This window comes from Zea mays, chromosome 5, assembly GCF_902167145.1.
Source record: "Zea mays cultivar B73 chromosome 5, Zm-B73-REFERENCE-NAM-5.0, whole genome shotgun sequence".
Classification (NCBI taxonomy): domain Eukaryota; kingdom Viridiplantae; phylum Streptophyta; class Magnoliopsida; order Poales; family Poaceae; genus Zea; species Zea mays.
The window spans coordinates 174,579,706-174,591,038 of record NC_050100.1 but is presented as its reverse complement, the minus strand read 5'-3'; the positions used below and the strand labels follow the sequence as shown (position 1 = coordinate 174,591,038).

Sequence of the window (11,333 nt, the reverse complement as noted above, 5' to 3'; positions counted from 1 at the left end):
GTCCGAGTCAGTACCAGCTCCAGCTTCTACCGCAGATCCTAGATTCGAGACTGACTCTGACCCCCCGCCGGCGTTCGCTCTGCTGCCTCGACCGCGACCGGATGCGCCCCCGCCGCCTCCTCCCGCTTCAGATATTTAGGTTCGGGTTCCCTTTTGGTGTTTGACGCTAAAGGGGGAGAGATATGAGTTGTGAGAGCTAGGGGGAGTTAGAGAGTTAGTAGAGAGTCATTTTGATGTAATATATGTGCCTGCCACTCTCTGTACTAGCTTGGTGCTTTTGGCTCACAAACTCTATATATACTCTCGATGCTTATGATTGACTGTGTGTATTATGTTTTCACCTTATATATCACCAGTCCTTTAAGTTCTTGTTCATCGATTTGATTTTACTTTTGTATGAACAAGAAACTTATGATGTGTATGCGCTCATTCTTATTATTTTGGTACACACTCTTTCTGTCAAAGATTACTGAGTATAACTAACTATCTTCTCTATTGACAGAAACTTCAAAACAAACTACTCTCACAAATCTTGTAGGGTTGTCATCAATCACCAAAAAGGGGGAGATTGAAAGCATCTAGGCCCCTGGTTGGTTTTAGTGATTAATGACAACGTATTGTTATATGTGACTAACGTGTGTTTTGCAGAGACAAATGGTAAGTTAGGTCGCATTACAGGTAGAAGTACTACAACGGTGAAAACAATCCTAGAAATAAGAACTCAAAGCGACGGCTAAAACGACGAAACAAAAGGTGAAGGACTACAGAGTCTGAGTGTCAAGGAGATGTGGACACTCGTGATTTAGTTAGGTCTTTTATTCTCTTTTAGTCGTACTATAAAGAGGGGTTGTCGATGAGTAGTTTGACCAAGAGAGTTCTAGTGTAGTGTTGGTGCACAATCACACTCACATACAGTGCTAGGTGTCACTCTAGAACTCACTCACAAGTTAGAACGAAAACCGATTTGAAAATCAGCTGAAAAACAAGAGATGGGGTTTCTCGCCTTGGGGCACCGGACTGTCCGGTGCACCCTGCCAGGTGGGGCCCAGGCTGGCCCGTGGAAGAGCCTTCTCCACGCAGAAACCCGAGAGCGCCTGTTTTGAAAATGAATTTTAGTGGCGCACCGGACAATGGCTGTTCACTGTCTGGTGTGCCATGAGTCCAACGGCTACCTGTCAGAACTAGCCATTGGAAACGACCGTTGGCGCACCGGTGGCGCAACGTTGGCGCACCGGTGGCGCACCGGACTGTCCGATGCGCCAATGCGCAGAAAGTTGCTGGTAACGGCTAGTTGGTGGGTGAGGGCTATTTATACCCCCTCCACCCACCATATTCAATGACTTGCACTCCACATTTATTCCAGCACATTGCTAGAGCATTGCAAGCACCAAAAGCCTAGTGAGGAGATTAGAGAATCTCAATCCGCGTTTGTTCCTCATTAGCGCTAGCGAGAGCCACCTAGAGCACACACCACTTGCATTAGGCTTCTCTTGGTCAAGAGAAAGTCTACGGCTTGTTACTCTTGGTGATCGGCATCACCTAGACGGCTTGGTGGTGTTGGGAGCTCGGTGATCACCGTGAAGATCTTGTTGGTGACCCGACTCAAGTTTGTAAGCGGTCTCGAGGGATCCACCGCGCCGGAGTGGCAAAGGATCATCTCGTAGTGAGCACTTGGTTCTTGCGAGGACCAAGGGGGAGCGATACCCTTGCGCGGGTGCTCCAACGAGGACTAGTGGAGAGTGCCGACTCTTCGATACCTCAGGAAAAAATTGGAGGAGTCTTCTAAACCTTGCTTTACATTCCGCACTAAATTCAAGTACTTTACATTGTGTATTTGTTTAGCAAGAATTTGAAGTATTGTCTTAGCACTATTGTATTTCTAGTATTATTATCTTAGTGCTAGTTGTTGGGATGAAGTTGGGCTCTTGTTTAGCTCTTGCTTAGGTTTTAATTAGTGTTGATTTTTAGAAAAGCCCAATTCACCCCCCCCTCTTGGGCATCGTGATCCTTTCACATTGTAACAAGATGACATCCATAATATGTCAGAAATCAACGATGCCTGTTTTTGAGCCTAAAGGCCTTGTCAAAAGGAAATGAGCTTAACCATTTTTCTATCTGACTTTGGTGCTTGATGACCATCACAACCTAGTAGACTAACTAGTTTGCTTAGTCTTTGATTCATATGTGCATAAGTTCTCTCAACTCAGTTCTAAGTCAGAAATAGCTCAAAACCAACCATAGAGGTAAAACTTGAAAAATATAAAGATTACCTGATTTCTTTCTTCAGACAAGTTGCTTACACCCCTGGGAACCTATTTGACACAACAAGAGAGGTTGGATAGATCAATTTGAAAGAATCGGTCTTTTTGCTTATATTCATTCTGTGATCAAACAGTGTCACTGTTCATCGGTTTGTGAGACCTCATCTCATGATCAATACAATTTTGATTGTGTTCTTTCTTGTTCTCACTTATGGTCTTGATTACGTTTGGAAGGATAAGCCTTCATGGCGAGATCAATCGTGTGGTAACCAACAGAACAATGATGTAGACATGTAGTTATTGCGAGAATCCGTTCGCTCATAGTCTTGTATCAACATCAAGATATCTACCTAATCAAATTATCCTACCTCATGGAAGATTAGACCTCGCCCTATTGTTGAGATCCAAATTGAGCGGACGGTCCGGCCCTTGGGCCCGGACAGTCCGCATGCCCCGAGATTAGATTAACTCGGGTGTTTATCCTTATCTCATGCGTGGTTATGCATCTAATCACGTGGGAGTTGTTGGCTATCTTTTAGGAAAAGGTCCAAACCTCCTCCCCTATAAATATAAAGGGGTACGACCGATTGAGAACACCCGAACACATTCTAATCGAACCAATTACTTTACTTACTTTTCCTGCCCTAGGAGTAGATGTAGCGTAGTTCTAGTTGTAGCCTTCCGCATATCCACCTCCACCCCTATTTGACTATACATCATCTAGATCCGTCTTGGGTGGCCTGCCGATCCCAAGACGACCCTAGGATCTCACCCCTCCCGGGGGGCAAGATCTAGTTGTCTACTCAAGACCTCTTCCTCGAATTAATCTCTTAATTCCTAGGCGACTCCACGTCGTCTAGGGACGCCACGGGTGACCTGTCGACCTGGAGCACCCTAAGATCTCTTCCCCCAGAGAACGAGATCTAGATTCCAGCAAGGAGGAGGAAGATGACCCTGTCGCCAGGTCACGGACCGTCCGGCCCAGATCTGCGGACCGTCCGGTGTGACGCAGAGAAGACACCGCTCATGCGCCCAGGCCACGGACCGTCCGCGCCGCCGCAGAGGGCACCGCCAGGCGGTACACCACCTAGTGATTGGCGCTGCCCAGATCGGCGCCAACATACTTTTTGGTGACTCCGCTGGCGAAGAGGTTGCAGATCTAAAAATCAGGCTTACATGGCCGATTCTAAAGATCTCAACGGTGCTTCTCCAAACAGCAACACAAGGTTGACTAATTTATCGGCCGCTGAGCATGAAAGATTAAAAGATGACATGAAGAAAATAGACGAGGAGGTCCAGCGACAAACAGATCAGGTGCTTAAGGTGGCAGATAAGTGGTTCCTCTCGCACTTCAGGGTAGATTGCCACCAGAAGACCGTCCAAGAGAGAGAGATAAACGCCGAGTACATGTCAGCCGTGCTGCAACAGCTCCCCACGATAGGTGATGCCAGGTCAGCCGATGATATTCCATCTATTAAAATTTCTTTTGATAATCGGATTAAAAGTATCACAGAGGATATAGAGAGGATGGCGCATGCATTAGGAAAAACTCACATGCCTAATTTTTATCACATAAATTAGGCACCAAAACAATTGCACCAAACACATCGGCAATAAATGGGTTTCCCCAGCCATATTCTGGTGTGTCGATGGACTCATATCCAGGACGACCTTCGCCGCCATCTCCGCTAAATGGTAGGTCAACTCTGAGCATGGTCGGACCGTCCGCCAACGATCTTAGACCGTCCGGCCCTCCGTCAGACCGTCCGACACCCTACGCCGGACATTCCGGAATTACACAGAGCCCACCGCAAGGGTCGCAGGCGTTGCCCGACGCGGCCGGACAGTCTGGGAATAGTACCGGACCATCCGGTCCACTCGCAGACCATCTGACTGCACAGGTCGGATCGTCCAGAGCACCTGAAATCACCCGTGATCGCCCTAGTGTGGAAGGCCGGTATAAAGATAGTCGGCCACCCAATCCCCAAGAGCCGAAAAAGTTACCTATCGCTGAGCTTGTTTGGCCTGCCAAGGCCAAATCTTCTGTTTGCTCTCACCCGCACTCGACACAAAAGGAGAAAGTTGAGTTCACATTTAATATTGCTAAGTGTGATAAAATATTTGATGAGTTACTTAAGCATGGTAATATTAAATTATCACATATATTCCTCCGGTTGAAGAATTAAAAGGGCGTATATATTGTAAATGGCATGGCTTGTGCTGTCTTTCATCGGCAAATACAATCGGCTATAAACGAAGGACGGTTGAGGTTTCAAAAGGAGGTAAGGATTGACAGGCCACCTGTCCCTGCCACCACATTAGAGCCGACAAGCAAAAAAGTCATAGTTCGGCCTTGTGTGGCCGATAAAAGCAAAGATAAAAATGTCGTCATTGGTGATCCCCATACACCAAGGGTGTGTTTGGTTTGACTTTTGGCTTTGGCTTTTGCCCCCCTAAAAGCCAAAAGCCAACCAAAGGGCTGGATCCAGGAAGCAGCTTTTTCTAAAAGCCGACTTTCTCGTAGTGCAAATCTGAAAGCACCCCTGGACCTGCTTTTAGTGGCTTTTCGGATGGAACTGTGAAAACATATATCGAAGAATTTTTAACGACTTTTAGTGATTTCCACCAAACGGTTTTTACCTTTTTAACAGCTTACAGCCTACAGCAGCTTTTTCCACAGCTCACAGCCCACAGCAACTTTTTTCACAGCCACAGCCCAACCAAACAGACCCCAAATATGTTACGCAGAGTGGTTACTCGGAAGGCTCCGAACAAAAGAAAGACCGAAGGCGCCAGGGGGCAAGCACGATCGGACACCCGATCACGGTCACCTATCCTGCGTACGCCGGGCAGTCCAGGTACTAAGGTCGGACAGTTCGATACAGGCGCGGACAGTCCGGCTATGATGTCCGAACGGTCCGCAGACGGTCAGAAGCAGCAACCTCAGACCATCGGACCACAACGTTCCAACACAAGTGTTAGGAAACAAAACACTACTAAGGCGTCTAGACGACTCAGTAGAGTCGGCCCTACTTTTGGTCAGTTGCTTGTCAAATATATGAAGAAGGCCGTTCTACACAACCGGCCAATAAAACAAACGAAGTCAAAAGGGCGATCTGTGCGAAAGCAAAAGCCGACTAAACGGACCCAAAAGGTAGCACAACCAAGATCGCCTTGTCATCCTCCTCCGGGGATAGCATGGTGCGTCCCGTTATATCCATCGCCGATGTGTTGTCCTGCTCATATGTGGGGTGGTACGGCGATGAATTCGTATTACTGGCCCAATCCGTTTGCTTATTTGGGCTGGGGGCACCACAAGTTTTTGCCTATTGATAGGTTGATCAGGCAGACATGGCCGAAGAGGATGCAATCCGAAACGGCTTCTGTGCATTAAAGTTTCATCAAGTATTTATATTATCTGATCGCAAGAGCTGATGACTTGCATCGAGCTGAATCCTTACTTCGAGAACAAAGTAGCTTATGAAGTCAATTATTTCTAAGGTTTTCGCTAGTGCTTTTGGTTCGCCAAGCTCCACCAAAAGGCAGGGGGACATATGTTGAGATCCAAATTGAGCGAACGGTCCGGCCCTTGGGCCCGGACAGTCCGCGTGCCCCGAGATTAGATTAACTCGGGTGTTTATCCTTATCTCGTGCGTGGTTATCCATCTAATCATGTGGGAGTTGTTGGCTATCTTTTAGGAAAAGGTCTAGACCTCCTCCCCTATAAATATAAAGGGGTACGGCCGATTGAGAACCCCCGAACACATTCCAATCGAACCAATTACTTTACTTACTTTTCCTGCCCTAGGAGTAGATGTAGCGTAGTTCTAGTTGTAGCCTTCCGCATATCCACCTCCACCCCTATTCGACTCTACGTCGTCTAGATCCGTCTTGGGTGGCCTGCCGATCCCAAGACGACCCTAGGATCTCACCCCTCCCGGGGGCAAGACCTAGTTGTCCACTCAAGACCTCTTCCTCGAATTGATCTCTTAATTCCTAGGCGACTCCACGTCGTCTGGGGACGCCCCGGGTGACATGTCGACCCGGAGCACACTAAGATCTCTTCCCCTAGGGAACGAGATCTAGATTCCAGCAAGGAGAAGGAAGACGACCCTGTCGTCAAGTCACGGACCGTCCGGCCCAGAGCTGCGGACCGTCCGGTGTGACGCAGGGAAGACACCGCTCCTGCGCCCAGGCCGCGGACCATCCGGCCCAGAGCCACGGACCGTCCACACCGCCGCAGAGGGCACCGTCAGGCGGTACACCACCTAGTGATTGACGTTGCCCAGATAAGCGCCAACACCTATGTCAGCTTACTCATTACATACTGTTGAATCGATGAGTTGGTGACGTGGAAACTGCTTGTTTTCTTCTTAGGATTCTCTTTAGTCTGCAGTATAATTATTGGCGTGTTATGCTGTCCCATTCTTTTCAAGATCTGAGCTTAGAATTGGTTGTTGGCAACCTACGAGCTTTGTCAATCCCTGATTATGCAAACTTCCATTATGTGTTCAGACATGCCGACATCCGTTTTGTTCGCTTATGTTTTTAACTTTTAGTAACATAATTGGGGTCCCAATTAGTGGTCAGTTTTATTCATTTTTACTTGAATCCTCCTTAAAATGAAGAACTATTAGTTGTGACACCAAATGAATTTATCGGTTCATTCATAACTGATTGTGTGTTTCTCAGTACTTCAGGAATAAAACTTCTTTAATACGTAAGGACTCAGGAGTAACTTCATGGAGATTCAAAGCTCACAAGTCAAACAAATATTTTTCTGGTTCAGCTATATACAGGAGCTCTAGTTATGGGTAAAAAGAGGGAAAGTGTAACGGTGAAAATGATAGCACTGACTTCGCAAAAAGAGTTCGTGGACCATCTAAGGCCTGTCCGTTTACTCCGGAACGGCAGCTGAAATAATAAGTTTATTTGCATCAATATTGATTAGCTAATAGTTTCTAGCTTTAATCCGACCTAAGCAAACAAGGCCAAAACAAAACATATTCACACCGAAGTTGCCGAGTCGGTGTTAAAAAATTTACATAAATGACAAGTTCAGCTATGCTGAGCAGATGCAGACCATTTGTTAACCAGAGGCACCCCAGAGATTTAAATAAAGTTATTTTTGCCTTTAATGGAACGGGTTTGTCATAGATAGATACCTCCACCTATATAAATATAAGCAGGAAAGAATTACTAGGGCTAAATTACTTTTTTTTTACATTTACAGATGATCTAACAGTATCCATGGATGCCTTTGCCTATCATCAGCAAGATGAGAGTTTCACGACTTCAGTGGACACCATTGTTGGCTTGTTGCTTCACAAATCAAGAGGGCTTGGCTTTCCTTTCAGTAGTCCGATGAACACTAAGCCTCTGGGTTTCTCCATCTGAAGGGTTCAGCTTGTGTGGAACCGCCGTTTCCACTGCTGTCAGTCTCAGGTCGACCTGATCCGCCTGCCGGTGTTTCTGGTAACCTTGCTTGTCCTGGTGCTCTAGTGCCTCGGCGATCCTAAAGTTAGCGACAATAAGTTAACGCGAATGCAAGAAGACAGAGACAAACTGATGAACTGATCAGGATATGCCGATGGGCCTTGAGGAGTTGCAACTGTTTCAAAATGACATATTTCTGAGGTATTTGTCGAGACGTGCCTAATGCAGAGTGGTTGACATGGGTAAACTTTTGCTGGAAAGTGGGAACATTAACAAAGTACACTTAGCATCGAAGCATGGGACTGGTGCAGACAAAGAGCATAATGATTGAATCAGATTCCCACATGGTGTCATTATATGATCAGAAGACTTTTATCACATATGACAGAAGTGGCCACAGGGATAGTTGATACCGGCACAGAAGCAGCATTAATTCAGAAGCACACACTATAAACTTTTCTGAAATGTAACTGAAGAATATAGAATAGGCTTCATTGACTTACATCTCTGTATGGGAAATCATCGACTTCAAGCATGTGAATGACATGACTAATCTTTGGTCTCTTAAGAGCATCAGGGTCTACGCATCTCAGCGCCACTAGCAAAGCCTTCTTCAGTGCTCTTGAGGAAGGTTTCTTGGGTATCTTTGGATCCACAACCCCATCCGAGTTTCGGGTGCTTACCATCGTCTTAAGCCAATCAACTAAATTAACCTGAAAAGTATAATGTGAAGGTTTATAATGCGCTAAAACAAGCTCGTAAAATAGCAAACTGACTAAGGAGGTACAGTACAGGCAAGACTAACCTCTCCTGGTGGCCTATTATAATCCACTGGTACCCTACCGGATATTATCTCCATTATAAGAATCCCAAAACTATATATGTCGCTTGTTTCATTCAACATCCCAGTCCCTGCGTACTCTGGAGCAACATACCTGTGATGAGTGAGAAGGAAATCAGCACCCATCAGTGATCAGTCACAGCCACCTGATGTTAATGAAAGCCTAGGTGTGCACTGAACAGATTCTAACCCGAAAGTTCCCATAACTCTTGTGGTGACATAACTCCTTTCTGAACCAAGAAGCTTCGCAAGTCCGAAATCCGAGAGCTTAGCATTCCATTGCTTGTCCAGAAGGATGTTGCTTGACTTGACATCACGGTGAACCACCTTTGGTTCAAGCCCCTCGTGCAAATACATTAACCTAAATGAGGGTAGAAATTTAGGTAATTTAAGTAGAGTGTCAGTTTAAACTCTGTAGACCAACAAGGATAAGATAACCGCGCACATACCCTTTTGCTGTTCCCAGTATGATCTTCATCCTGTCATCCCAGGCGAGAGGGCTTCTGGGCCCAACATCCCCGTGCAGCCATTGTTCTAAGTTCCCATTATCAACATACTCATATACAAGCATCCTGACAAGAAACACAGAACCAACATCTACATTAGTATTGTATCAGCCAAACAAGCGAAACAAGTGGTTTGCACACACCTGACAAGACATACCTCTGATTACCCTCAGCACAGTATCCTAGAAGGCGCACAAGGTTCTTGTGTCGCACACGCCCGATCGCTTCGACCTCAACCTTGAATTCCTTCTCTGCCTGCCCCCTAACAAGTCAAAGGGTACAAAGTTTCTAAATTTTAGCAGCACACTGAAGAAAGTCGATCATGTCAAATTTGCACAGAAATCAGTCATCTTGTTGAACTATGTCTCTCAAAAAACAACTCAACCTACTATTATAGAACACAAGCGAATTGTCAGTGACAAGCTCCTCCATTTGCTATGCAAATTGAAATCCTCATGCTGAATCCGTAGCTATGTGCAATCAGCACAATGCCAGACATTTTAAATTCAGCACGAACATGCCACTGAAAGTACAGAGTACTCCTAAACTAATCGGCAATGTCGGATAGTCAGATATGAATGCCAATTGAATGCAGGTTTGCAGTCCATGAAGTTAACATCTACTGGTAGGTGGTTCGGTACCTGTTGTTTAGCAAGTTCTTGACGGCGACCTGCGTGCCGTTTTCGAGCACGCCACGGTACACGATCCCGTACCCGCCCTCGCCGATCACGTTCCCGTCGGCGAACATCCCGGTCGCGGTCTCCAGCTCCTTGAGCGTGTACCAGTGGCCCCACCCCAGATGGGACACCTCGGGCACCGCCGGGGGCGCGCGCTCCGCGGCGCCACCGCGGCTCTCGCCGTTGCCGTGCGGCGAAGGCCCGTCGCTCCGGTGGCTGGGGTGCTGCTGCTGCTCCGGGTGCGTGACGTGGTGCTCCTTGCCGGTCACGAGCTGCTCGGAGACCGGTGGCGTGGGGAGCTGGAGCACCTGCGCGAGCGCAAGCGGCGTCTTCGCTGGGGCGGCGGCGGCGGCGTGGGAGGGGACTTCTTGGATGTCCTTGGGCGCCTTGGCATTCGTGGGATTCTTGGGCGGGGCGGTGGTGGGGAGCTGCTGCGCGGGGTTGGCCGGCCGCTGCCGCCGGCGACGGCGACGGCGGAAGGCGAGGAGGCAGAGGACGGAGATGAGGACGAGCAGTAGCACGAAGGCGGCACCGACGCCGATGCCGACGAGCACCCACATGCGGAGCCCAAACACCACCGTGCTCTGGGACAGCTCCGTGTCCGACATGGGAGCTGGCGGAGCGCGAGCAGCCAGGGCAACGCCGTGGATGGATATCGCTTCTTGCGAACTGGCGGATCTCCTCGTGCGTGTTCCCGAGCGGAATTAGCTGGCAACGCTCGGATTCCACGGCGCAGACAGCATTGTCTAGAGTCTGGACTGGAACAGGGGCAGCAAGCACGTACGGTGGATTTTGCGAAGGATCGGGCGGCAAGATTGGGTTCCGCGGATGAAACAGTATGGCAAATGCCGCAGCTTTTGTGCTTGGTAGCTGGATTTGAGTGGGTAATCTGGTGAGGCACCCAGAAGGGAAAGGGGTTGTAGTTGGCGACAATGTCGTTGTAAAGATTGGACTTGTTTGGGGGGAAAGGTGAGGAGTGGATGGTTTGGTGTGATGAAAATTGTGGGTTCTGGCCGTCTGGCGTGACTGGAGAACAGAGATGGTGTGGCTGGTGGTGGCGGTGGGGGCGGATGGCGTGAGTCGTGACGAGGATCCCAGGGGCGAAACGAAGAATACAGGCAGAGGGAGGAGTGAATGGTTTGCTTGCAGAACTGTGGATGTACATGTACCAGAGATGTGAGACTGTGGTGGGTGACTTCTCCCGGAGTCGGAGTGGAGGGAGAGTAATGTGGAGTAATGAAGGTGCTGCTCCTCTGCATGCATGGAGGGAGGTGGAAGAGGAGGAAGCCAGCCAGCCCCTGCAAAGAGGAGAATAATAATAATTCAAGTGTAGAGAAGAAGGGGCATGGCATGGGCATCTGATCTTTTTTCTTTGCGATGATGAGGTGGATCGTGGATGGAATACAGCCAGCAGCAGCGCGTACTGATAATAGTCTACTGGAGGAGCTGGCATGTGGTAGCATGTTGCATGTTTTTATACTCTGTTCTTTTCTTTCAAATGTCAAATGCGATGCTTTGTTTTTGCAGGCGTGTTATCTGCCAGAGGTCCCCCACCTACAATGTACTGCATCGTGCAATTAGCTGTCCCTCTCAGTGGCATAGATCAGATGCT

At 48.0% G+C, this 11,333-nt stretch overlaps 1 protein-coding gene across 1 annotated transcript; it reads right to left on the bottom strand.

Moving 5' to 3' along the window:
• Nucleotides 1-7,254: 7,254 nt before the first annotated feature.
• LOC100273626 (putative protein kinase superfamily protein) lies at nucleotides 7,255-10,760 on the bottom strand. The gene is made up of 7 exons (NM_001148042.1): nucleotides 9,686-10,760; nucleotides 9,202-9,306; nucleotides 8,988-9,110; nucleotides 8,729-8,899; nucleotides 8,503-8,632; nucleotides 8,201-8,410; nucleotides 7,255-7,776 (listed from the first exon to the last, which is right to left on the bottom strand). The coding sequence occupies exons 1-7, from the start codon at nucleotides 10,327-10,329 to the stop codon at nucleotides 7,633-7,635; spliced, it is 1,527 nt and encodes a 508-aa protein (NP_001141514.1). The 5' UTR covers nucleotides 10,330-10,760; the 3' UTR covers nucleotides 7,255-7,632.
• Between the last annotated feature and the right edge of the window lie 573 nt (nucleotides 10,761-11,333).